The 27,762-nt window shown below is 40.2% G+C and overlaps 1 protein-coding gene and 1 long non-coding RNA gene across 11 annotated transcripts in view; one reads left to right on the top strand and one right to left on the bottom strand.

Annotated features, from left to right (window-relative positions):
- LIMS1 (LIM zinc finger domain containing 1) overlaps nt 1-27,120 on the top strand; it is a 152,778-nt gene extending 125,658 nt beyond the window's left edge. For 4 of the 10 annotated variants that reach the window (XM_030827930.1, XM_004090457.3, XM_004090458.3 and 1 more), the window contains exons 3-10: nt 10,893-10,959; nt 12,434-12,554; nt 12,987-13,136; nt 15,835-15,985; nt 16,528-16,620; nt 17,911-17,959; nt 20,653-20,728; nt 23,839-27,120. In XM_030827930.1, coding sequence (XP_030683790.1) covers nt 10,893-10,959; nt 12,434-12,554; nt 12,987-13,136; nt 15,835-15,985; nt 16,528-16,620; nt 17,911-17,959; nt 20,653-20,728; nt 23,839-23,953 — 822 coding nt within the window. In that variant the 3' untranslated portion in view covers nt 23,954-27,120. Of the gene's footprint in view, nt 1-10,892; nt 10,960-12,433; nt 12,555-12,986; nt 13,137-15,834; nt 15,986-16,527; nt 16,621-17,910; nt 17,960-20,652; nt 20,729-20,927; nt 21,732-23,838 lie in introns of those variants that run through there. The other 6 variants (XM_030827929.1, XM_030827932.1, XM_030827931.1 and 3 more) reach the window with 3 other exon arrangements.
- On the bottom strand, nt 15,210-23,417 carry LOC115838356. Its single transcript, XR_004033369.1, has 4 exons — nt 23,375-23,417; nt 18,762-18,995; nt 16,799-16,856; nt 15,210-15,233 (listed from the first exon to the last, which is right to left on the bottom strand). It is a non-coding gene; the product is annotated as an uncharacterized LOC115838356 (long non-coding RNA).
- Nucleotides 27,121-27,762: the final 642 nt, after the last annotated feature.

Genomic DNA, 27,762 nt, shown 5'->3' with positions numbered 1-27,762 from the left:
CCTCACAGACCCTGCATTTGTATTGCTCAGTTCATCGTCCTATTTCAGAACCCAGAGTCCCTTAGGACAGAGCCTTTCAGACCTTAGCAGCTCAGCTCCACATACAAAATTCTTTCCGAGTCTTCAGCCACACTCAGGCCCCCCATACACCTCACCCATTCCTGTCTCTGTGTCTTTCCCCCTTCTCAGAGGACCACTGGACCCGCTCTAAAGGAGAGCGTGTGGTGTACGTCACTCCCTCCACAACTTCCCAGCCTCGAGCCAGGAGCGTCCATGCATTTATTTTCTAAGGAAAAAAAAATAAGTATTTTAGGGAACTATACTGTCTACATTTAGCTCTTCTGGGTGTCTATGTTCTTTTCCAAATACTTGTTTTTCTTGATCCTTGGGTGTTAGCATATAGTCTGCACTTCCTTTGTAGTGTATTTGGTATTCTCAACATTACTGAAACCCCTTTCTCGTTGCTTTTTATTGTTTTGTTTGAGACAAAGTCTCATTGTATAGCCCAGGCTAGAGTGTAGTGGCATGATTATAGCTCATTGCAGCCTTGAACTGCTAAGCTCAACTGATCCTCCAGCCTCAGCCTCCCTGAGTAGCTGGGGCTACAGGCACATGCCACCACGCCTGACTAATATTATTTTTCATAGAAACGGAGTCTCCCTATGTTGCCCAGGCTGGTCTCAAACTCCTGGGCTCAGGTGATCCTCGGCCTCCCAAAGTGCTAGGATTACAGGCATGAACCACCATGTCTGGCCTACTGAAACTCCTTTCTCACAGTAAACATGTATTTTGGGGGATAATCTAGAGATGCCGACCCCAGGCTATAAATGAAGGTGAGAGTGAGGTGTATGTATGTGTTAGATCAAATAGGTAATTTACTTTTACCACCTTACTTCTTACATATTTGTACATATATGCACATCTATATATGATAATATATGTATATCGAATTATTTTATAGTTGAAGATGGCTGCTCTTTGATTTCTTCTTTTGCCTAGCAGATTTTTATGTTTCCCTGTTATATAAACCATGCTTGAGCAAGGAAACGTAGTTTACGAAGATCATTGGTAAGTCCATTGTATGCCACTCAGGCAGCATTTTCCCATAGAAACAAACATGAGAGTGGGGTTCCTAGGCCAGCCCACAGAAAAGCTGTTTACCCCATCATGGGTACATGAAATACAGGGCTAGCAAGTATGTAATGTCAACTCTGGGAAACAGCTTTAAGGGTTAGGGTTAGGGAATGCTATTTTATTCACTAGTACACATTTTTTTTAAGCTCCTATTGTGTCCCCAAAACACACATTCCCAACAACAAAAACCTTAGCAGTGGAAAGAGGTCTTCATTTTCTCTTTTCTTCTAGTTCTTTTTTTTTTTTTTTTTAACTTTATTTGTTTAGGCCTCCAAACATGCTCTATGTATCTTCTCGCAGTTCTTCCTGTTCTTCCTGACTTCTTCCCTGGGCAGTGGGAATCTTTTGGGCAAGGATGATGGATTTAGGGGTGGGCAGATGACAGTTGTGAGGATGGACAAGAGCAGGAGAGGCCAATGTACCACAGCAGAAGAGGGCAGGAGAGGAGCTCCAGAGGTGTGAATGGAGGCATCAGGCATAGAGACCCCCTACTGAGGCTGTAGGTAGACTGTGATTAGCTGGTGAGGAGAAGGAATAGGAAATCCCTAGGTGCTGAGGCAGCAAGAAGAGAGGGCATTTGCTGGTGGTAGTGGTGGTGAGCCATGACTCAATTCAGGTAAAGGGACCCGAGGACCTACTTCTACCTCAGCACCGTGGAGGCCTGCCAGGACTGTGGCAAGGAAGGAGATGAGACTCCCAAGGCACACTGAAGGGAATTCTGGAAAGCTGGCTTGGAGAGAGCATTGGTCTTCTCGCTATATGAATCCCTTCTTTATCCCTCCCTTTTTTTTTTTTTTTTTTCTCCTGTAGTCCAGAGAGGTTGAAATGTCTGATGACATAGCAGGTTTGTGACATGAAAGAGATGACAACCTAGCTGGTCTCCTAGTATCCAATACAGTATTCTTTCCCTTACATATTCTTTTTAAATATAAGATATTTTTATTGAAATGGGCGATTATGACAAAGGCCTTAGGAGAGTTCAGTCTAGGGGAGCAACAGAGAAGAACTCAGAGAAAAAGACAGGCCGTGTTTTCCCAAACATTTTCCTTATATCCCTGGCCTGTGGTTTCCCCTGCGAGCACCCTGGAGCTCCAGCCCTCTGTCACCTTCTTTCTCCCATTTTGCCTGTGACTTAGGAATGAACATGATGGTTAAGCTACCTTCACTAAGCAGCATGACCGCTTCCTGAGCTCCTGCTGCCACATTTAGGCCCTGTCAGCTGTGAGGCCACTGGTGCTGAGTCAGAGGGAAAGGCTCAGAACAGCACTGAGCAGCGAAGAATAAAGTGTGACTCATCTCGTCCTGCCCACCCCTCACACTGGACTATAAATACCCTCCCTGGGTCTGTGTGTTATTCCAAAAGATGGCGATGAATACCCAGAACTAGGCTATTCATGGGCTGTTGCTCAGTTCAAGCTGTACTGGGTCCTGAGGAAGAGTACTATTTTGGCTACATTGTTTATCATTAAAACCAGCCCAGGGATGTGTAAACCTGCATCTGGAGAATAAGACATTTATTTTTGGTTAAATGATATTAGAGAAAAAAACTATCTAAGGCTGCTAACAAATAATCTTCACTTTCAATTATATCCAGCAATAAGTTGTTTTCCAGAAAAGGAAGCTTGGAAACTTACCCGGTTTGCCTTCCATTTGGGACATGACTGATGTGCTTCAGTCTTTGCATAATAACAAATGCATCTTTGCCACTCTGTATCTTTGTTATTGCTTTTGTCTCATTATCAAAACAACTTCCTTCCCTGATTTCCACAGCCTCTATTTTTTCTTTTCTCTGGAAGACTAGTTAGGAAGACTTATAGGTGGGTTCTGTGCACTCGCTTCCCCTTGAAAATGTGATTTACTTCTATGGTAGAACTTTCTGGTACTTTGAATTAAATAGGACATTCTTCCCTTTGGCCACAGAGGCAAGTATAGAATGAGATCCTTGTTTCCTAACCACTTACCAGAACATATATCTGAAGAAATGAGCACCAGTATTTCTGTCTCAACTATAGTTTCTCTTTTTTTTTTTCTTTTTCTTACGACAGGGTCTCACCCTGTTACCCATGCTGGAGTGCAGTGGCACAATCACCGCTCACTGCAGCCTTGACTTCCTGGGCTCAAGCAGTCCTCCCACCTCAGCCTCCCTAGTAGCTGGGACTACAGGCGCACACCACCACAGATAGATAATTAAAACAATTTTTTTTGCAGAAACAGGGTCTTGCCATGTTGCCCAGGCTAGTCTTGAACTCCTGAGCTCAAGTGATTAGATGCCATTTCCCCGGGGAAATACCCTTTCAACCCAGAGGCCCTAATGCTAACTATAGTGGTTCCTAAATCTAACTTTGAGACATCCAGCATTATCTCCCGTAAAAGGAGTATCTTAATTTTTCTCGTAAGAAAATACTTTTGGGAGTGAAGTGAAGCCAACACTTAGAAGGCTGATTTAAGTCCAGGAAGTATTGTAGAGTGGGATGGACTGAACCAAGGACTAGGGACCTATTGTGCAGCTGATTAACCCTGACTTAGTACATGCTCAGGGCTGGGTTCTTTGTTGGTGCTTCACATTTCTCTCTCCTTAGTTTGGATTTCACAAATATGTCCCTTTTTTCCCATCACAAAATGCATTAACAGGAAAGACCCATTTATTTATTTATTTATATATTTTTTGAGACGGAGTTTCACTCTTGTTGCCCAGGCTGTAGTGCAAATGCGCGATCTCGGCTCACTGCAACCTCCGCCTCACGGCTTCCAGCGATTCTCCTGCCTCAGGCTCCCAAGTAGCTGGGATTACAAGCATGCGCCACCATGCCCAGCTAATTTTGTGTTTTTAGCGGAGATGGGGTTTCTCCGTGTTGATCAGGCTGGTCTCAAACTCCCGACCACAGGTAATCCACTCGCCTCGTCCTCCCAAAGTGCTGGGATTACAGGAGTGAGCCACTACACCTGGCCAGGAAAGACCCATTTATGATGAGTAGTTTTGTAGCAAGATGGTTTACAAAGAGGTTTCTTCACTCATTTACTCTGATTATTCAGGAAGGCAGAAACTGAGAATGGAAGACACTTGCAACCAGCACATCTGTTTATCTGTGGATCCACTCACTTCAGGGCAGTTTATGACAAACCGGTATAAAGCACCAAATGGAGATTTGCAACTTTGTACTTGACTGGAAATGAGACTTTTCAGCTGATTTCCTGTTCTGAGCTTACTTGAAAGCAGCTCAGAATAATTCTGTTTTTTCCCCTAAAGGGAATATTTACAGAACTTTAACTTAAAACAGTTAAAAACAGAGCCATTCTTGGAGCTCATCTTCCCCCACACAGAGCGACCCATTTCCACAGGTGGTGGGACCGCAGAGTTCTTAAGGCATTTTGTTTATAAATACTACTAATTTGGACCATTAATATTTCTAACAGGCTTATTGTATTCCTTGTTTAAATCAGTTTGGGGATGTAATGTGTAGTTACCTAGAAAGGCTATATTTATAGAAATTTAATTCTTCCCAATTTATGATTCTTGATTTTTAAAAAATTTTATATCTTAGAGTTTTACTTTGGATCAACTTCTGGCCTTTCTCTCAGGCTCAAAAGTTGAGCTCTGCTATGTTTGATCATTTCTACACATTGTAGAAAAGAGGCAGCTTGTTAGAGCAGAAGAAGTTGTCCACCTGGAATTAACAGTAGTTGTGACACTGGAGAAGCATAGCCCAGAGTGCAAGAGATTTGCAGGATGAATGGTGGCAAGGAAATCTATTTCTAAGTCCTCCTATTCTGGTTTTGAAGGACTCAATTTCTGGATCCTTTTCTCTTTGCCTGAAAACATATTTATATTCACAATAGTACTTCTCTCACATTGCAAAAGAAAGAAATCTCAAATCTTACTATCATTAATTGCTCCAGGATACCCATCAAAAAGGATTAGTTAGGGAGTGCTGAAACCCATAAGGCTTAGTCTTTCCCTGCCTTATGTATTTTCTTGTTAAGGAGAAGCTTGGCTTTAGGAACTGTGTTGGATATTCTATATTCAGGTACAGATATGCACGCCCCTTGACCACAGGGAATGTCTGAGAAAGGTGTCATTAGGCAAGTTCATTGTTGTGCAGACATCAGAGAATGTATTTAACAAACCTAAATGTCATGGCCTACAACACATCTAGTCTATATGGTATGGCCTGTTCCTCCTAGGCTACAAACCTGTACAGCATGTTACTATGCAGAATACTGCAGGCAGTTGTAACACAATGGTGAGTATTTGTGTATCTAAAAGTATCCAAACATAGAAAAAGTACAGTAAATATACCATATACCATGGTAGTATATATGGTCCATTGTTGACAGAAATGTTATCCGGCGCGTGACTGTATATGCTGAATTTAGAGACGTAGACAGTAGTTACAACAGCTTTCCTTATTTATTTATTTGTTCATTTATTTTGAGATGGAGTTTTACTCTGTCGCCCAGGCTGGAGTGCAGTGGTGCGATCTCGGCTCACTGTACCCTCCGCCTCCTGGGTTCAAGCGATTCTCCTGCCTCAGCCTCCTCAGTAGGTAGGAATCCAGGCTCATGCCACCACGCCTGGCTAATTTTTGTATTTTTAGTAGAGACAGGTTTCACCATGTTGGTCAGGCTGGTGTTGAACTCGTGATCTTGTGATCTGCCCACCTCAGCCTTCCAAAGTGCTGAGATTATAGGCGTGAGCCACTGCGCCCAGCCAACAGCTTTCCTTTTAGGACTTAGCCTTTTTCATGTCCTGACTAATTTCAGAAGAATTTATCCTTTGTAAGTGAAAGCTCTGGGAGAGCAGAGCAAAGAGCATTGGTAAGAAATTGTGAATGAGGTGGATAGAAAACACAAACCATTTTCCCTCTGCTTGCACACCACAACAATCAACACAAGTTCTTCTGTGACCAAATGTGTGGGAATTTTTCCTCACACACCAAGCAAGCAATCAGTTCTGCAGTGGACACCAGCTGGGCATTCTCCAGTTCAATTCCCACACTATCTATCTGGAGATAGCCTCAGATCCCACAGATTGAGGGGTCAGCCCCAGGACTGTCTTCTCCTTCTGATGCCAATTGAAAGCCCCAGATTGCTTCACTTGTACTTCTGGCTGACATGCTCTGTAAATTGGGGATCCCACAGCCCCCTCTTCTGGTTCTGTTAATGTGCTAGAGCAACTCACAGAGCTCAGGGAAACACGTTTACTGCTTTATTGTTAGTATTGTGTTTGTTTGTTTGTTTTGAGATAAAGTCAAGCTCTGTCGCCTAAACTGGAGTGCAGTGGAACAATCACAGTTCACTGCAGCCTCCATCTCGTGGACTCAAGCAGTCTTCCTGCCTCAGCCTCCCCAGTAGCTGGGACTATAGGCACATGCTACTATGCCTGGATCTACAATATTACCAGCCAGGCACGGTAGAGCACACCTGTAATCCTAGCACTTTGTGAGACTTAGGTGGGAGGATTGCTTGAAGCCAGGAGTTCAAGAGCAGCCTGGAGTTCAAGAGCATAGCCCAGAGTGCAAGAGATTTGCAGGATGAATGGTGGCAAGGAAATCTATTTCTAAGTCCTCCTATTCTGGTTTTGAAGGACTCAATTTCTGGATCAAGAGCAGCCTGGACAACATAGTGAGATCCCGTCTCTACAAAAAATAACAAAAGTAGCCAGGCATGATGGCACACACAGTCCCAGCTACTTGGGAGGCTGAGGTGGGAAGATCATTTGAGCCTAGGAGTTGGAGGCTACAGTGAGCTATAATCATGCCACTGCACTCCAGCCTGAAAAACAGGGCAAGACCCTGTTTCTGAAAAAAAAAAATAATAATAATAATAAATAAAAATAAATTGTAGAAGATATTACAAAGGATACAGATGAAGAGATACATAGGGTGAGGTAGGGGAAGGTGGTCAGAGCTTCCACACCTTCTCTGGCTGTACCACCCTCTGGGAAACTACACTGTGTTCAGCTATCCAGAAGCTGTCTGCACCCTGTCCTTTTAAATTTTTACAGAGGCTTCATTATGTAGGCATGATTAATTAAACACTTGGCCATTGGTGATCAACTTAACCTTCAGCTCCTCTCTGCCTTCCCTGAAGGCTGGAGGGTAGGGCTGAAAACTCCAACCATCTGATTCTGCCTTGGTCTTTCTGGTAACCAGTCCCATCCTAAATCTACCTAGGGGCTGCCAGTCATGAGTCACCTCATTAACATATAAAAAAACATCACTTTTAAGATTCCAAGGATTTTAGGAGCTGTATGCCAAGAAACTGGGAGGAAGACCAAATATGTATTTCACAATGTCACAGTGAGGATATGCCATGAGCTAGAACAAACAGACCAAAGCAGTATCGCTTTTTGACTCTTGGGAGGCCCGGAGAGTAAGCAACTTGCCCAAGGCCACACAGTGAGTCTTTCAGCCAGATTTTGAACGCAGGCAGTCTGGATCCATGGTCAGTGTTCTTGACTCCTACCTGTCTTCTTAAAAGATGTTTCCAAATCATAGTTAATCCTAATTTGATTTTATCTTACACAGTGATTATATTTTCAACCTTCTAAAAAAAAAAAAGGAGCTGGGCTACTTTTTGTGGTTTTTATGCAATATACATCTTTCTCTTTCATTTAATACAGAATAAAAGTCATTTCTAACTAAATTAATGGAGTTATTTATGAGTTTTTATACAGTTGTCTTATGGTATCCACAGAGGATTGGTTCCAGGACACCCCCTCCACCCCACTCCCACCTCACCCTCAGAGTTTACCAAAATCTTTGAATGCTCACGTCCCTGATATAAAATGGTGTACTCATTTGCATATAACCTATACACATCCTCCTGTATACTTTTCATTATCTCTAGATTACTTGTAATAGCTAATAAAATGCAAATGCTATGTAAATAGTTGTTATACTGTGTTTTTAAATTTGTATTATTTTTATTTTTCTATTGGTATTTTTTATTGTTTGGGGTTTTTTCCTCCACATATTTTTGTATCCTTGGTTGACTGAATCCAAGGATGCAGATGCAGCAGATACAAAAGGCTGTTTTGCGTTCATTTTGTTTTTTTGTTTCTAATTGACATAATAATTACACACATGGGGCACAGTGTGATGTTTCAATACATGTATACATTGTGTAAAAATCAAATCAGAGTATTTAACATATCCATCACCTCATACATTTATAATTTCTTTGTCATAAGAACATTTAAAATACCCCTTTTCTAGCTATTTTGAAATAGCTATTTTGAAATATTTTGAAATGCAATATATTATTAACCAAAGTCACCCTACTGTGCAATAGAACACTAGAACTTATTCGTCCTAACTGTAACTTTGCACCCATTGACCATCTTCTCCCCATCCCCTCCACTCCATTCTCCCCAGCCTCTGGCAACCTCTATTTTACTATTTCTATGAAATCAACCTCTTTAGATTCCACATATGAGTGAGATGATGTAGTATTTGTCCTTCTGTGCTTATTTCACTTAATGTAATGTCCTACAGGTTCATCCATGTCGCCACAGATGACAGGATCTCATTCTTTTTTATAGCCAAAGAGTACTCGCTGGGTATATGTACCATATTTTTTTAATCCATTCATCTGCTGATGGACAGTTAGGTTGCTTCTAAATATTGGCTATTGTGAATAGTGCTGCAGTAAACATGAGAGTGCAGATATCTCTTCCACATACTGATTCCATTTCCTTTGGATATATTCCCAGTAGTGAGATTGCTGGATCATATGGTAGTTCCATTAATTACTGCTAAAAGCTAAACATCAGATTTTTATACATATAGATGGCATACATTCATCAGAAATATATCACGCTTCATAAATACTTGTACTTTTGGTTGCACATTATAATGTAGTATGGCATAGTATTGAGTAATAGCATATCAATTTATTCTCTTCTGTTAATAAACTTTAAAAACCAAATACATTAATCTGGGCAAGGTAGTGTGTGCCTGTAATCCCAGCTACTCAAGAGGCTGATGTAGAAGGATCACTTGAGCCCAAGCGTTCAAGACAAGCCTGAACAACTTAGCAAGACCTAGTCTAAAAACAAAAAGATACATTAAACATATTACAGCTTATTCATTTGAATTAAAAAGTGAAAGCTGCACATAGTAGCTCATACCTGTAATCCCAGCACTTTGGGAGGCCAGAGGCGGGAGGATCACTTGAGGTCAGGAGTTCGAGACCAGCCTGCCCAACATGGGGAAACCCCATCTGTACTAAAAATACAAAAATTAGCTGGACATGGTGGCGGGTGCCTGTAATCCCAGCTACTCAGGAGGCTGAGGCAGGAGAATCGCTTGAACCCAAGAGGCAGAGGTTACAGTGAGCCAAGACTGTACCATTGCACTCCAGACTGGGCAACAGAGTGAGACTCTGGAAAAAAAAAAATTATTTTTCTAGGAGAAAATCTGCTTTGGTTGGTTCAACAGTAAGAACTGACTTTGTCAGTTAAGCTGTGGTAGATACGTTCACTAAATTGGATGAACTAAGTCTATAGCCATAATTTGAGGAAACTGGGTTGACAACTGATACATTAAAAATGGATATCATTAAAAATGGATTTTGATAAACAGTGTATGACTTTTGGCATATAACTTGTAAGTAGCTCAAAGACTCAAGGGGAGACATAACTATAACATTTCTCATGACTTAGTAATGTGAAAAAGGCTTCTTAGCATTTCTATATTTAAAAAAAAAGGCAACACCCAAAATAGAAAATAGACCTAGAATTAATATTGAACCTGAATCTTCTAGTGGAAAGCCATATTGATGCATGAGATACATGAAATAATTGTGGGAGGAAAAGGCAGCCCTACTCATTTCACTGTCACTAAGATATGCTTTTCAAGTAAACAGATAATATTAAAAAATTAATATTTATGTCTTGCTTGTCTTATACTAATCATTCTAATGATAATACAGAAGAAAATAAATGTTAACCTTTACAGCCTTATGGATTCAGAAAGCATATTTTAAAATTTCATGTTATATATATTTTTTAATTGCAGAAAAGTATGATAGGGTGATCAGCTAAAGACAAGTACAAAAAAATACACTACAATACAATTGGAGCACATAAAATGAAAACAGTTCAAGAAACGAAAGATATAAAAATCTTGGCTGTTAAAAGAATGTTTTTCAATGGATTTTGGTCATTTTAAAATGTGCTAGGGCTGAGCGTACTGGCTCACGCCTGTGGTCCCAGTGCTTTGAGAGACTGAGGTAGGAGGATTGCTTTGGGCCAGGAGTCCAAGAACTAGCCTAGGCAACATAGCAAGACTCCCATTTAAAAAAATAATAAAATACAATGTGCTAGAATATTTGCCCTTTGTAAATATTTGAGGTTACGTGAGAATTATAGATATCGACCTGAAAAATGGGGGAGGTGAGTTGTATGTATGTGCATATTTTCTGGAGGGAGAGGTGATCCATAGCTTTCATCAGATTCATTAAAGGCAGGGTATTTGAGCCAGAAAACAATTCAACACAGTCAGGCCAGGTCACCAGTCCCTGTAGGTGTACTGTTCACTCTAGCCTCTATTTATTCCGTATGTCTTTGCTGTACCAACATGTAGATGTATGGATGGTGCAAAAGAGTATCTGCTTTTTAAAATCCCAGTAGAGTTATAAATTCTTAGAGTAGAACTCTTAGTTTAGAAACATCTTTCCTGTATATCTTCATCAAATAATTATATTTCTCCTGTGATTGTTTCGTGTTTGTAAGTTGGTGGTACCCTCTCTTTCAGTTTGAAGGAAGAAAGTACTGTGAACATGACTTTCAGATGCTCTTTGCCCCTTGCTGTCATCAGTGTGGTAAGTTTTACTGCTAAATGTCAGGTAAAAAGTAAGTTTCCGGCCAGGCACGGTGGCTCACACCTGTAATCCTAGCACTTTGGGAGGCGGAGGGAGGAGGATCACCTGAGGTCAGGAGTTTGAGACCAGCCTGGCCAACATCGGGAAACCCTGTCTCTACTAAAAATATGAAAATTAGCTGGGCATGGTGGCAGGTGCCGGTAATCCCAGTTATTCAAGAGGCTGAGGCAGGAGAATAGCTTGAACCCAGGGGGCAGAGGTTGCAGTGAGCCGAGATTACACCACTTTACTCCAGCCTGGGCGACAGAGCAAAACTCCATCTTGGGGGAAAAAAAAGTAAGTTTCCAAATTACTTGAGTCATTTCACACTGGTGAAGTATCGATGGTAAAAATGGTTTTTAGTGCTCATTATGAATAACTGTTGGAAACTTCATCACTCCTCTTCGCTATTGTTAATATATAACAAGCTGGAGGAGTATCAAAACCTAGAGATAATTGATTTTTAAGGACATTTAAGGTAGAGGTATTTTGGGATGAACTAGGACTCCTATCAGGTGGTGTTTGGGAGTGTTCTTTTCCTGTGTTAACACAACCTTTATCTACTTGCTTTTGGTTTTGCCAGGAAAGAGGCAGGGAAGACATCAGTGAGGTGCTTCAGATGCTTAGGGATGCTTAAGAGTTGCTTGCACGGCACATAAGTGATGGACTTGCTTGCATGTTGGCCACTTCACTGGTTGCTAATACCTCTGCTAGGTTTCCAGAGATTGAAGAAACTAAGTCGAATGTTCTAAAGGTTTAATGAAAGAATAAATTAAGTATGGGTTATAAGAAACTGTGCTGTAGATTTCAGTTGTCTATGTTGACAATGACCAGAAATAACCAAAAGGCATTCAAGAGAGCCTAGTAGCTCGTTTGGAAAGGAAAGCTAGATTCAGAGATGAGACAAAGCAGCCCAAAAACATGGCTGCTGAATCAAAAACAAAAACTCAGATGAAATAAAAACTTTTTCTAATGTGCTTACTCTGGTAGACACATAAATAAAAAGTTCTTCTACTGGCCAGGTGTGGTGGCTCATGCCTATAATCCTAGCACTTTGGGCGGCCAAGAAGGGCAGATCACCTGAGGTCGGGAATTTGACCAGCATGGAGAAACCCTGTCTCTACTGAAAATACAAAATTAGCCGGGCGTGGTGGCAGGCGCCTGTAATCCCAGCTACTTGGGAGGCTGAGGCAGGAGAATTGCTTGAACCTGGGGGGCAGAGGTTGCAATGAGCCGAGATGGCGCCATTGCACTCCAGCCTGGACAACAAGAGCAAAACTGTCTCAAAAAAAAAAAAAAAAGTTTCTCTATTGAGAAAGGCTTCAACGGTTTTTTTCCTCACTGTTTTTCCTTAATTGCTCTCAGTAAATAAAGTGCCATGCTTGTTACTTAGGATGTTACTTAGTAACATCCGTTGTGTGTTGCTTTCCCACAGGTGAATTCATCATTGGCCGAGTTATCAAAGCCATGAATAACAGCTGGCATCCGGAGTGCTTCCGCTGTGACCTCTGCCAGGAAGTTCTGGCAGATATCGGGTTTGTCAAGAATGCTGGGAGGTAGGTGGATTTTCATCCTTGTCAGATGTGGGTGGATAATGTGACTGTGACAAGATCATGTGTATTCTCTATGTGGGATATAAGGCAGTTCTGTAGGACACTGAATTGAGGGCATGGGAACTCAGACACTGCAGTGTGTTGACTGAGTGCTGCTGCTGGGAGTGGACCCTTGTATTGCTGTTCACAGGGCATAACTGCTACATGCATGGCTGAACTACCAATGGGGGATGTACCTAGATGGAGTTTCTTAAAAATCAGTCAGATATTAGGGTTGGAACACATTTTTCATGTAGCTTGATTCTGCCCTGTTAAGCACAGGAGTGATTTTTTTAAGAAATGATTTAATTTCTTTTCAGAGATAAGGGAAGCATATTTCTTTTTAACCATTAGAAAGAACCTAAAATTTTAAATTTAAGTTTTGGCTCTGTTTAGACACCTGTGTCGCCCCTGTCATAATCGTGAGAAAGCCAGAGGCCTTGGGAAATACATCTGCCAGAAATGCCATGCTATCATCGATGAGCAGCCTCTGATATTCAAGAACGACCCCTACCATCCAGACCATTTCAACTGCGCCAACTGCGGGTACTGGAATTGTTTCTTTTTTATTACACAAGCAGTGGGAATGAAAGTTACATTTATCTATACTTCTGTTACTCTAGCAAACCAAATTGTTTTTCTCCAATTTTTATTCTAGAAAATTTTAAACCTATAGAAGAGTCAAGAGAATGATATAATGAAACCTGTATACCCTTAATTTCGTTTCACCAGTTAACATTTTGCCATGCTTGTGTGTATACAGTCCACATTCTCGTTTCACCCTCCTATGTATGTGTGCACGTGTGTCTGTATACACATACCTCTAAAATTTCTCATGACTCTCAGTATACGTCTCCTGAGAATAAGGGCGTTTTCCTATGGAACCACTTTAAAAAAAAATTTATTTTTTTTCCTTGAGACAGGGTCTCTCTCTATTGCCCAGGCTGAAGTGCAGTGGGCAATCATAGCTCACTGCAGCCTCACCCTCCTGGGCTCAAGCAGTCCTCCCACTTCAGCCTGCAGAGTAGCTGGGACCACAGGTACACACCACCCTTCCCGACTAATTTTTTTAAATTTTTTGTAGAGATGGAGGCTTGTTGCATTGCCCAGGCTGGTCTCAAACTCCTGGGCTCAAGCAATCTACTCATCTCGGCCTCCCAAAGTGCTGGGATTATAGGCATGAGCCACTGCACCTGGCCAGAACCACAATACTCTTATTATGCCTAAGGAAATTAGCAATAATCTTATAATATCAACTATCAGTCCATATTAAAAATATTCCCATTAGCCCCAGAAATATTTGTCATCACTATGTTTTTCCAATAGAAGATCTAAAAACAAAGGTCTTATCTCTGCACATGCATAACTTTTACAGTTGTAATAATTATGTATTATCTTAAAATATGTTGTTATATTTATTTAATTTGGCTTGGTTTATATCTAAAAGAAATATATTTAATTTTTTGTCTTCAATAAGTTATGATAGATTGTCAGGCTATAAATTTTTCTCAGTTTGCTGCCTAGTATAAAAATTCAGTGGATAAACATTCTTGGCTGGGCGCGGTGGCGGGCGCCTGTAGTCCCAGCTACTTGGGAGGCTGAGGCAGGAGAATGGCGGGAACCCGGGAGGCGGAGCTTGCAGTGAGCTGAGATGGTGCCACTGCACTCCAGCCTGGGAGACAGAGCAAGACTCCATATCATAAAAAAAAATTCTTTACTATAGTTAATGTGAACTTACTTGCTAAATTATAGTAGGGATGGAGAAGAAACAGTAGGCCAAATATTAAGAAAACAGTTTGGGCCAGGTGCAGTGGCTCACTCCTGTAATCTCAGCACTTTGGGAGGCCAAGGCAGGTGGATCATGAGGTCAGGAGATCGAGACCATCCTGGCTAACATGGTGAAACCCCATCTCTACTAAAAATAAAAAAAATGAGCCAGGTGTGGTGGTGGGTGCCTGTAGTCCCAGCTACTCAGGAGGCTGAGGCAGGAGAATGGCGTGAACCCGGGAGGCAGAGCTTGCAGTGAGCGTGGATCGTGCCACTGCACTCCAGCCTGGGCAACAAAGCAAGACTCATCTCAAAAAATAAAAAAGAAAGAAAAAAAGAAAACAGTTTGGTTGTATAAGTTCAACTGTCTCATCTTTTGTGATTGAATTATCAGTTTGTGCCTTATCTCGTTTTCTTGCCTATCCTTCCTCTTGGGGGATTCACCTCTGTCCACTTTTCATTAGCATCTCTCCTAGAGAATTACATAAAAGGGATGAAATTCAAACAAGTCCATTTGACTAATTGGGACCATCTCTGACCAAATGTTTATTGATGCAGGAGACTGAAAATAATATTTAATTTGAGTATTTGGAGAAGGAAAATTCTGGGCATTTTGTTGTTTATGAAAATAAACCTATTAACCTATAACTCTTTTCAACAGCTTGTGACGATTTAAATAATTGTTAGTAAATGGAACTAGTCTCCCAACTTCTCAGTTTGCTTGGAAAGGTCGTGTGTCGTGTCTTAGTCTATTTTATGCGCCTGTAACAGAATACCACAAACTGGGTAATTTGTAACCAACAGTTTATTTGGCTCGTGGTTCTGGAGGCTGGGAAGTCCAAGATCAAGGGGCTGGCATCTGGTGAGGACCTTCTTCTGCATCATTACATAGCAGAGGGCATCACATGGTGGGGGGAAGAGGAGGGGGGAAGGAAGAGAAGGAAGGAGGCTGAATTTGTCCTTTTTAAGGAACCCACCCCCTCAGTAACAGCATTAATCCATCTGTGAGGGCAGAGCCTTCATGATCTAATCACCCCTTAGAGGTCCTACCTCCCAGCACCTCTGCATTGGGGATCATGAACTTCGGGGACACAGTCACACCATAGCAGGTAGTATTACTGAGTCTACCCTCAGCACTGTGATTATTCCCTGTAGCTTTTAAAGGAAGACAAATGGACTAAAATGTAATGTGATAATATAAGAAGGAAATGATGAATATGACTGGTGTGGTGGTATGTATCTGACCTAGTCTTGCATCTTATCCTTTTAAGATACAGATGTTTTGGTAGGAGTCTGAAACCTGTTCGGGCCTATTAATTCAGGTTATTCTGATTACCTCTAAAGGGGAAAAAAGAAATTTGCAGGGATTGTCATAGTAATGTCTTTAAAAACCTTCTAAAAAGTGTGCTAGCCCCATCGGTTGGCCGTTTTTCTCTCTTAGTATTAGTATTAAGCTGGATGTCTTTCTCACGGACAGGAAGGAGCTGACTGCCGATGCACGGGAGCTGAAAGGGGAGCTGTACTGCCTGCCATGCCATGATAAAATGGGGGTCCCCATCTGTGGCGCTTGCCGACGGCCCATCGAAGGGCGCGTGGTGAACGCCATGGGCAAGCAGTGGCATGTGGAGGTGAGTTCTAAATGGCAAAGGGTAACCAATCCTTTCAAATCTCCATGATTCAGGGGTAACCAGTACTTTCAAATCTTCATGATTCAGGTGTTCTGGCAAGATTAGGAGACTCTAAAGATTAAACATGGACATTTTAAAGACAATTGACTTTGCTGACAGCCAAGAATATAGAATGTACACTGCTTTTGTGAATGTCTCAATAATGATACAGGATGTGCACTTTTGCTCCTAAAGCCTTCTTGAAGCAGGAAGTGCCATGGTCGGTATCCAGCAGCAGCTCCTCCTTTATAGGTGCTACTGAGATGCTCACCTCTATTCTCTTTTCAGGCTATTATAATAGGCTATGTCTTAAAGTAACCTTCAAAGACAGACAACTGAATTACAACTGCAGAAGTATTATATTATGGGGCCACCTAAGGCCAAATGAAATGACTGTCTCAAACTTTCCTTCATCTTCTCTGAAAATAGGTTAACTTTGGTGTTTACTTTATTAGATATAAAATATGGCAACTCAAAAATTACCTGTAGCAATTTTTTTTCAGCATTTTGTTTGTGCCAAGTGTGAGAAACCCTTTCTTGGACATCGCCATTATGAGAGGAAAGGCCTGGCGTATTGTGAAACTCACTATAACCAGGTATTGACCTTAGTCACTGGATGCTAGATAGACTTTTATGAACCTAAGCTTATCAGTAGTTTAGCTACAAGGAAATCTCTTGGAAGATGTACATTGTTCAATAGAGATTTGTTTTTAACTTTTTATTTGGGAAATAATTTCAGACTCAGAAGCTAACTATAAAATATACAAAGAATACCTGTATGCCTTTCATTCAAGTCCACAGTTTGCTTTATCATTTCCCGCGCTCAGTCTTCCTGTGTAAAACACATACTTAAGTAAATATTATATACAAGTACGATGGCTGTTTCTAAAGCATTTGCCAATAAGTTCGTCATACTCCTTTACCCCTAAATACTTCAGTGTATATTTCCCAAGAATATGGGACTCTGTAACATAATTGTAGTTATCAATATTGATACCGTACTTTAGCCCATTTATTCCAGTTTTGTCGCTTGAGTCAATAATATCCTCACAGCATTTTTTCCACTCCCAGACTGGACCCAGCCTAGGGCTGTGATGTTTCTTTAGCCTTCTTAAATCTGGAACATTTCCAGATCCTTTTAAAATTTTTGATGACATTGACATTTTGGAGGGATGCAGAGGGCCCCTACCACCTTTTAATAGACTACTTTCCACTTGGGTTCACCTGCTGCTTCTCTATGCTTAGATGAGGTTATACACAGCAGGTTACGGCCGCATACAGTGGCAGGGCATCCTCGCAGAACCTTGCCCCTGGAGCATTTTATACCTCTCCTGCACTGGTGATCTCCCAGGCATGGTGCTGGCTGATAACATCACTATGAATTACAATTTCCTTCCCTCCTTTGTAAGAAAGAAGCAATCTGTGGGCAATCATTTTATGCCCATGGAAATGTCCTGTTCCTCATCAGCCTGCCCTAGATTTAGCACCCCTTGATAATTCTTGTCTCTGCGCCAGCTGCAAATGACACTTCTGCAGCTCCATGCCCTCCACCCATAGTCTGGTCCTCAGCGCTCTGCCTGAGGAAGAGCCCACCTCCTCTCCCGTCTATAGGTTTATTCATTTATCTATTTCTTATCCATATGGACTCACAGATTTCTATATTTTGCATCACTTATTTAGGTGTTCAAACTGTCAGCCTGAAAGTTTTTCTTTTAATTGATGAGAGTGAATTACTTTCATTGTAAGAAGTAAAAACTTGTCAAAGGACTTTTACTAATTTTTTCTAGTGATAAATCCTCAATTTAGATAGCCAGCTATTTTTAAATGTTCAATGTTCTAAAATTTCTAACACATCTTGAACTTTGACCACCTTTTTTTATTTTCAGCTATTTGGTGATGTTTGCTTCCACTGCAATCGTGTTATAGAAGGTGATGGTAAGTATCTGTGTGAGGTTTAGATTGGTACCACTTTGACACAAAAACGCTTGGGTAATGTGGAAATTCAGGTTGGCGATTGCTGTGGTTTGGAATGTGATCATTATCAGTTACTTTTTCTCTATCTTTGGCATATTTTCCAAGTAATCTGTAGCAGTAAGATGATAATATCAAAGAGTTGGATTTGTTACTGATTTATGACACTACTTTCAGCCACTGCTGCAGTGTTGTATGCCAGCAATCATGGGAACTGTCCCTGGTGGACCCTAAGACCTGTTTTCTGTGTCCGGTTTCAGGAAGCTCTAGAACAACGTTTATTAGGAACAGTTTAATCTGCTATCGTCGTTAGGAAGAGGCACTTTAACTTGCACATGCTAAAAGCTGGCAGTTATCAGCAAGCATATCTAGGACTTACCACCCTTGTACTGTGGTAATTAGGCTGGGCTGATTGATTGGAACAGAAAGGAAGCAGCTGTGTTTGCTAAGAGTCGCTAACACAATTCTGCCAGAGACTTCCTGGCAAAGTTTTGAACAATCCTGTTTTCAGCATGATTCATGGCTCCCTGCAGACATCACCTAATTCAGGAAATACTTTTGAAACACTGTTCATGTGCAGTTTGTGAAAACAATCCAGGAAAACAATCTTTAGTGCCATTGAAAATAAAACTTACCTCCCTCCTCTGTGAAATAGATGCCAGGTGAAAGAAGCTGCAAAGGAAGCTGTCTTGTTATCATCAGCTCTGGAAAAAAGACTTCTACAGGGGCAAATAAGTTAATGTCTGGATTTTTGAAAATTATTTACCTAGTTCATATTTCCTTGTTGGGCCAACAGCAGTAGGGACAGAAACAGCAAGTCACCTAAACAACATGATGCATGGACAGTTGCCACATGTGCCCAGGCCAAGGGTGCACAGTTGCTGGTGTAAGACATGGCACACATCATTTATGTCTTCACAGGATACTTAAGGACGGGGAAAGATTAAAGTCAGCCCTCCGTATCCAGGGGCTGGATCCAAACATCCATGGATTCAACCAACTATGGATCAAAAATATTTAGAGAAAAATAACAATATAACAATACAAATAGTACAGTATAATGACTATTTACATATTATTTACATTGTACTAGGCATTATAATTAACCTAGAGATGATCTAAAGTATACGAGACAGGACCAGGCGCAGTGGCTCACGCCTGTAATCCCAACACTTTGGGAGGCTGAGGCGGGCAGATCACCTGAGGTCAAGAGTTCAAGACCAGTCTGGCCAACATGGTGAAACCCCGTCTCTACTAAAAATACAAAAAATTAGCTGGGTGTGGTGGTGCATGCCTATAATCCCAGCTACTCGGGAGGCTGAAGCAGGAGAATCACTTGAACCCAGGAGGCAGAGGTTGCTGTGAGCCAAGATCACACCACTGCACTCCAGCCTGGGCGACAAGAGCAAAACTTTGTCTCAAAAAAAAAAAAAAAAAAAATGTATACAAGACAATGTACATAGGTTATATGCATTTTATACAGGGACTTGAGCATCTGAGATTTTGGTATCCTCACAGCATCCTAGAAGCAGTATCCTGCACATATTGAGCAACAACTGTATACATAAAGGTTGAGGGCCGGGTGTGGTGGCTTACACCTGTAATCCCAGCACTGAAGGAGGCCGAGACAGGAGAATTTATTGAGGCCAGGAGTTCGATACCAGCCTGGGCAACATAGCAAGACCTCCATCTCTACAAAATAAAAATAAAAAATTAGCCAGATGTGCTGGCACACACCTATGGTCCTAGCTACATAGGACAACGAGATGAGAAGATTGCTTGAGCCCAGGAGTTTGAGCTGTGATCACACCACTGCAATACAGCCTGGACAACAGAGTGAGACCCTGTCTGAAAAACAAAAGAAGCTCTCAAGAAAGAGGTTCTTGGCTGGGCATGGTGGCTCATGCCTATAATCTCAGCTCATGCCTATAATCTCAGCATTTTGGGAGACCGAGGCAGGCAGATTGCTTGAGCCCAGGAGTTCAAGACCGGCCTGGGAAACATAGCAAGACCGTGTCTCTACAAAAAATATAAAAATTAGCCAGGTATAGGCCAGGCGCAGTGGCTCACGCCTGTAATCCCAGCACTTTGGGAGGCCAAGACGGGCGGATCACAAGGTCAAGAAATCGAGACCATCTTGGCCAACATGGTGAAATCCTGTCTCTACTAAAAATACAAAAATTAGCTGGGCATGGTGGCACGCGCCTATAGTCCCAGCTACTCGGGAAAATGAGGCAGGAGAATCGCTTGAACCCAGGAGGCAGAGGTTGCAGTGAGCCGTGATTGTGCCACTGCACTCCAGCCTAGAGCAAGACTCCGTCTCAAAAAAAAAAAAAAAAAAAAAAAAAAATTAGCCAGGTGTAGTGGCGTGCACCCGTAGTCCCAGCTACTCAGGAGGCTGAGGTGGGAGGATCACTTGAGCCTGGGAGGTTGGGGCTACAGTGAGCCAAGATTGTGCCACTGTACTCCAGCCTGGGCTACAGAGCAAGACCCTGTCTCATTTAAAAAAAAAAAAAAAAAAAAAAAAGGTTCTTGAGAACCTCCACCAAGTGCCACAGACACAGTCGTAGTTCTGTTTTAGAGTTGAAATTCTAAGCTGCCCTGCTCCCCATACTGATGTATTTCCATGTGACCAGATGTCTTTCCTCTTTCTCCAGTGGTCTCTGCTCTTAATAAGGCCTGGTGTGTGAACTGCTTTGCCTGTTCTACCTGCAACACTAAATTAACACTGAAGTAAGTCTACGGTTTTGTCCAGTGTGAATCCTAAGACTGAAAACTTTGGGGGAACACTTAAAAAAAAATCCTAGAATTTAGAAAAAGAGAATTATTTTATTTCTTACTTCCTCTTTCTGTTCAGGCCTTCTGAAAGTAAAGGTTCTTCCTTTAATTGTTCCCTGTTCTTTCTTCTATTCCTTCTTTGTCCTACTCAAAGGGATAAGTTTGTTGAAATTGACCTAAAGCCAGTCTGCAAACACTGTTATGAGAAAATGCCAGAAGAATTTAAGAGGCGACTTGCCAAACGGGAGAGAGAAGCAAAGGATAAGGACAAGCAGAAAAAGAAAAAGCCAGTCTGTTTGTAAACTTTTCTATCCCTGTGTCATCATTTTCACTACTTTCTCCTTTGGTTAGTCCTTTGGAATATGTTTTTGTTCTGTTTCTGTCTTTTGCTTTCTTCCCCCCCTGCAACTTTTGGGCATGTATTTGTAGTCATCAGAGATTGAAATACAAGTATTTGTCCTATGTAGAATTGGTCCTTTTGCATAACTGCTAAAATTACAAAAATTAAATGAATACACTCCATACTTAATACAATTTTGTGGTCACGTATTTCACTTACTCTGTAGACTCATTCACCTCATTTTTTAAACACCATATGGTATACATTTCTTTGATTTTTTTAAATGGATTTAAAGGGAAGAATTCTAATCTCTTAATAGACCCTGGAAAACGTTTTAAAGGATTTTTGTCTGATAACTGTAGCTTTTAAAATCCTGGTTTTTGGTTTCCTTGCCACAATCATTTCATTGATAAATTGTAAGTGTTGTTTGATATTTTTAAAAATGCATATATTCTAAGTAATGTATTAAATTATTTCAGCATGGCCAGGCATGGTGGCTCACGCCTATAATCCCAGCACTTTAGGAAGCCAGAGCAGAAGGATTGCCTGAGCCCAGGATTTTGAGACCAGCCTGGACAACATGCCTAGACCCCATCTGTCAAAAAAAAAAAAAAAAAATTAGCCAGGCGTGGTGGCCCATACGTATAGTCCCAGCTACTCAGGAGGCTGAGGCTGCTGCAGTGAGCCATGACTGCCACTGCACTCCAGCTTGAGTGACAGAGTGAGACTCTGTCTCAAAAAAAAAAAAAAATCTTTCAGCATGTTTCATCTCTAAGCAAAGTCCATCTGATTTACGTAAGACATCTTCTGTGATGTTTGAATATGCATTCATACAATACCCGTATGCTACTGTTTATGAATTCATTTCCTCAATGTCTTCAAACTCTTTTTTTATTCCTGATTTTTATGAGAAGTATTTCAATCTTTGAAATTCTCTTGAATTACTAGCATGATTGTTCCAGTTTTCCCTCATAGTTACCATTGTGTTTGGAGCTCTAAAAATATTTTGTTTCAGTTTACATGTTTCCCTCTATAAAGAGGAATTAAATGTAAATGTAAGATTAAAACAATGAGGCCAGGCATGGTGGCTCACACCTGTGATCCCAGCACTTTGAGATGCTGAGGCAGCAGATCACTTGAGATCAGCCTGGGCAACATGGTGAAACCCCGTCTCTACTAAAAATACAAAAAAATTAGCCAGGTATGGTGGCGGGTACCTGTAATCCCAGCTATTTGTGAGGCTGAGACAGGAGAATCGCTTGAACCTGAGAGGCGGAGGTTGCGGTGAGCCGACAATATCGTGCTACTGCATTCCACCCTGGGCGACAGAGTGAGACTCCGTCTCAAAAAATAAAAAATAAAAAAGATTAAAACAGTGGAAAGCTTGCTAAGGTAGTCTGTCTGAAAACAGGAATACTTTTTTTTCTTTTATCAAAAAAATGGCAGTTTTAATAGCTTTTGCTCTAAGGTGACCTTGGGAGAAAAGCTGTAAAATAATTCCCAGTGTGGTGTTTTAAAATAGAAGATTTTTCATTTTAGGTATGTGTTTAGGAATTTCCTTTGTTATTAACATTGTCCTTTAAAATGATCTTGAAGCAAAGTCTAGTTTAATATAATGTTTAAATGCAGTAAAAATATCAGCAGATTTTATAATTTTTGTCATAGATAGCAATATACCACTAGATTTATTTCACAAATGCTACCTGAATATAATTTCACAGACAATGAACAAGTTACCAAGTTCTATATTTACTCAATTCAAAATTAAACACTCTGGATTTCAACAGTAATAAGCTCCTGTAATTACCTGTTGGAAATGCATTACAGATGGTCAGGAGGCTATCTGAAAAGTTGTCTTCTCCAGGACCGTTTTAAAAATAAATTGATAATGTGTATTGCTCTAGCTTTTCAAAAGAATAGTTGAATTCTTCAAATAGCTACCGCTTATAATACAACCACAGGTGATCTGGTTACATTTATGTTAAGAGTGATTAAAAACTTTCTTCCAACCTTTCTGTCAGAAAACCAAAATAACCCCTTATAATTTAAAATTAATTAAACCTTATGGCTACCTAATTTAAAGTACTAAGTAAGGTCACGTTGCCTCCAATAAAGAAATCATTCACATTATAAAAATACGATTCTTTCCTTTAGATAAATTTATCTTTAAGGTATTCTAAAATGTGATTACCATCCTAGGCAATACAGCAGGACTCTGTCTCTACAAAAAAAAAAATTTTGTTAGGTATAGTAGTATGCACCTGTGTCCCAGCTATTCAGGAGGCTGAGGTGGGAGGATGGCTTGAGTCCAGGAGTCAGAGGCTGCAGCGAGCTGTGATCACCACTGCACTCCAGCCTGGGTGACAGTCGAGGCTCTGTTTCCAAAAAAAAAAAAAAAAAAAAAGTGATTGTACTTAAGTAAATTATATTTACATTAGATTTCCTGTTTACTTAGTACTGAATAAAATGTAATCTACAGTCTATGTTGCACAGATGGATGTATAGAACCAATTTATAAGGACATTTTTTTCAAATGATACTGAATTTTTATATATGTATCACAATAAGAATTGAGGTTAGAATTATGGTTTTTTACTAACATGAATATAATATCATCACCTAGTTGCCTTCGTTTAGTTCAGTACAATTACTTCACATTATTTATATATCTTTGTTGAATATGTTTCCACTAATTTCTTTTTTTTTTTATAATTATTATCTTTAGGAATAAGTTTGTGGAGTTTGACATGAAGCCAGTCTGTAAGAAGTGCTATGAGAAATTTCCACTGGAGCTGAAGAAAAGACTTAAGAAACTAGCTGAGACCTTAGGAAGGAAATAAGTTCCTTTATTTTTTCTTTTCTATGCAAGATAAGAGATTACCAACATTATTTGTCTTGATCTACCCATTTTTAAAGCTATATCTCAAAGGAGTTGAGAGAGAAGACCTATATGAATGGTTTTATGTAATTTTTTTAATTAAAAAAGAAAAATTCATACAATCGTGTTTAAAACACAGATGAAGTCAGTATTTGCCTTTGTTAACCCTTATCCATTTGTTGACATGTAGACTGTTTACAAAAAAAAACCACATGGTTAAATGTTAAATTTTAATTAAGGCCCCCAAAAATTAAATATAACTTTTTAAAATGAAAGGAGTCACCTTTTACATGACTCAGGTGAAAAAAAACAGTATAAACATTAATTTACTTTGTATTCAAAAGAAAATTCCAATTGCTGTTGGGGAAGGACACAGAAAAATAACCACCCAAGAAAAACAAAAACAGGAAAAACAAATCTTATACAATCTTAGTATATTTATCAAACTAGTAGCTATAAAGATGCAATAATTATTATGCTTAGTTTTATAACCTGCTCTCCTTGTGAATTCTTCCTTCAAATGATTACTTAACACAATAGTAATAGCTAGCTAGTGGGATGTCTTTTAAATTTTTGTGCAAAAAAAATTATACCAGGTATTTGAAAATATACTTTACAATATTGGAAAATGAAGTATTTTTAATGTATTACAGCAATTATGTTTCTAAGCTTAATGTTAAGCATGTAGTCTTAGGACATGAAATTAAATTGTATGTAGCTTGGAATGTATTGCTTCAGAAAACAATGTGTATGTCGGTCATATTGCCTTTATAACCATGCTAATACAATACCTATGCTTTATACATACTCAAACTTGCCTTGACTTAAAAAAATACATACTACATACTTAAATCAGGAATTCTAGCCATCTCACAGAATACCAACTAAAACTAAGTGCATTGAGATCGGAGATTGGTAAACCCAGATTCATTGACCAGAGCTGTAATGAAGTTTTTTAAAACTCTATTCTCCTCTTTTTGGGGAAATCCATTGAAGTTAATTTCTGTTACCTTATTAGAAGAAAATGATGTTGATATGTGTTTCAGATTTTCCATTTCAAATCTTATAATTAGTTGGATTTATTTACTATAAGTAGGAGGTATAAATGACACTCTTAAATTGGAAGGAGGGGTGTTTTAGTGTCTGTTTTAGGTCAAAATTAGTGGTTCTATTTTTATCAAAAGTTTTATCCTGAAGTTTCAGGACCACTCTTCCTTAATAAACTTAATGGAAAGCGAGCTTTATGAACATTTAAAAATGTTGCTGCTGCTTTGTTACTTAAAAAGAAAGTTGCCAAGAGAGACTTCTTAGGGAAAATATTTGTTTTTTTCCCAAAAATTGCTGAAATATTGTTTTGCCATTTTTAAAAAGTCTCAGGTTATTACCACTCTGCCCTTAAATATTTGTATGCCTGCATTTTTAAAAATTCTGTGCATGTACTTTATGGAGTACATTCTATTTTTGTTTTCAGATACCCTACAACCAATTTTTTTTTAGTAATCTTTTAGAATTAAAATTATCATAAATGATTGAAAATAATCATCACATAGTTTAAGATTGTATGTGTTCAGTAGTTTAAAACAATCTTTGCATTTGACAGTAAGAATCAAAGTCCCTTCAGTGTGCCTTTGTCAGCTAATACGTGACCAGCAATGACAACCTTGGGAGTATTTATTAAATATTATACTATGAATATAGGCAACATAGGACAAGGTTTGCAGTATAGAGTCTTGATGCTAAATTCTCATATACCTCTACACGAGAAATATGGAGGAGAAAAACAAGCATTTACATATATTCTTCATCACTTTGAAGATGCATGGCCTGAACTCGACTGCTTGTGTTTGTTTACATATCAGGCATAGCCAGGCATCTCCAGTAGCCAGAGGTTCCATTGCTGTCTTTACTCAGTCCTCTTTTAAAATACGAATTAGTGGCCAGGCACGGTGGCTCACACCTGTAATCCCAGCACTTTGGGAGGTCGAGGCAGGTGGATCACGAGGTCAGGAGATCAAGACCATCCTGGCTAACACTGAAACCCCATCTTTACTACAAAAAAATTAGCCGGGCGTGGTGGCAGGCGCCTGTAGTCCCAGCTACTCGGGAGGCTGAGGCAGGAGAATGGCGGGAACCCGGGAGGCAGAGCTTGCAGTGAGCCAAGATCACGCCACTGCACTCCAGCCTGGGCAACAGAGCAAGACTCTGTCTCAAAAGAAAAAATAAAAGATAAATTATGAATGAGTATTTTCTAGAAATCCAACTTGCTAAGCCTGTAATACTTAAGGGTAGTTTATCTAGATACAGTATTTTCTTCCCTGATAAATAGTATCATTGGAGCCCTTAGGTATAGGAGAAGAGGAAGAAGTTTAAAAAGTGTTAAGTGGGCCGGGCGTGGTGGCTCACGCCTGTAATCCCATCACTTTGGGAGGCCGAGGGGGGCAGATCACGAGGTCAGGAGATCGAGACTATCCTGGCTAACATGGTGAAACCCCGTCTCTACTAAAAATACGAAAAAACATTAGCCAGGCATGGTGGCGGGCGCCTGTAGTCCCAGCTACTTGGGAGGCTGAGGCAGGAGAATGGCTTGAACCCAGGAGGCGGAGCTTGCAGCGAGCCGAGATCGCGCCACTGCATTCCAGCCTGGGCGACAGCAAGACTCCTCTCAAAAAAAAAGTGTAAGTGGATTAAAAGAGAAACTTAGTCTAGTTCATAATATTTTTAATAGGGCTTTCCCTGGCTGCTGGAAAACTTAGGCCAGTAAGCATCTCTTTGTTTAAAGTCCTACAAGACAATTTGAAATAATTCATTGTTCATGCCAAAATTCTAAGTACTGTTTTTCTTAGCAAGTGTAATATAATCGGGAAAAATGGGTACAAGTAAAACATTCTTTGGATCATACTCAAAGCCTTATTAGCACTGCACCTGAATAATAGGTCATTTTGCCTCACTCATTTGCCAAAGTAGCCATTTCTAAGTTAAGGAAGTTTTTAGGTAGGCTCATAGCCTTGTATTTCATTTTAGATTGTAAGCTCAATGGCAGGGATACTATGTCGGTAATTATGTTTTCATATAGCAACCATCACAGTATATTCTTGGTGCTTAATAAATGTTTATAATTGTTAACAATAACCTGTTATATATTGTTTAATTTGAATGATATATATATGAAATACATATGAAAATTTAAGTATTCATGAATATATAATAGAAACAAGTAAATGAGCAAAATGACCTGGTTACTATAGATAAGCCAAATTTTGAACCATCTAGAACAATGGTGTAGTCTTTCCTCTATTGAATGTAAATGCTGGGTTTTTATTATTAAGAAAGGAGATACAGGCCAGGCACAGTGGCTCACAGCTGTAATCCCAGTACTTTGGGAGGCCGAGGCCAGTGGATCACTTGAGATCAGGAGTTTGAGACCAGCCTGGTCAACACAGTGAAACCTCATCTCTACTAAAAATACAAAAATTAGTAGGGTGTGGGGGTGTGCACCTATAGTCCCAGCTACTTGGGAGGCTGAGGCAGTAGAATCACTTGAATCCAGGAGGCAGAGTTTGCAGTGAGCTGAGATTATGCCATCACACTCCAGCCTAGGTGACAGAGTAAGAAAGACTCCATCTCAAAAAAAAAAAAAAAAAAGGAGATGTACAGCTTAATAAAAAATTCAGCAAGCCCTGAGTCACTGTGTGCAGTGTGTTGGGAAGACACCCACTACCAGGACATTCCTCTTCCAGTGCTTGGTCCGCCCGGCTCTGCATCCACCTTAAG

The sequence above is a fragment of the Nomascus leucogenys genome, chromosome 14, assembly GCF_006542625.1.
Source record: "Nomascus leucogenys isolate Asia chromosome 14, Asia_NLE_v1, whole genome shotgun sequence".
In the NCBI taxonomy this organism is placed as follows: Eukaryota; Metazoa; Chordata; class Mammalia; order Primates; family Hylobatidae; genus Nomascus; species Nomascus leucogenys.
The sequence above is the reverse complement of the archived record's forward strand: the minus strand, read 5'-3'. Positions and strand labels throughout refer to the sequence as shown.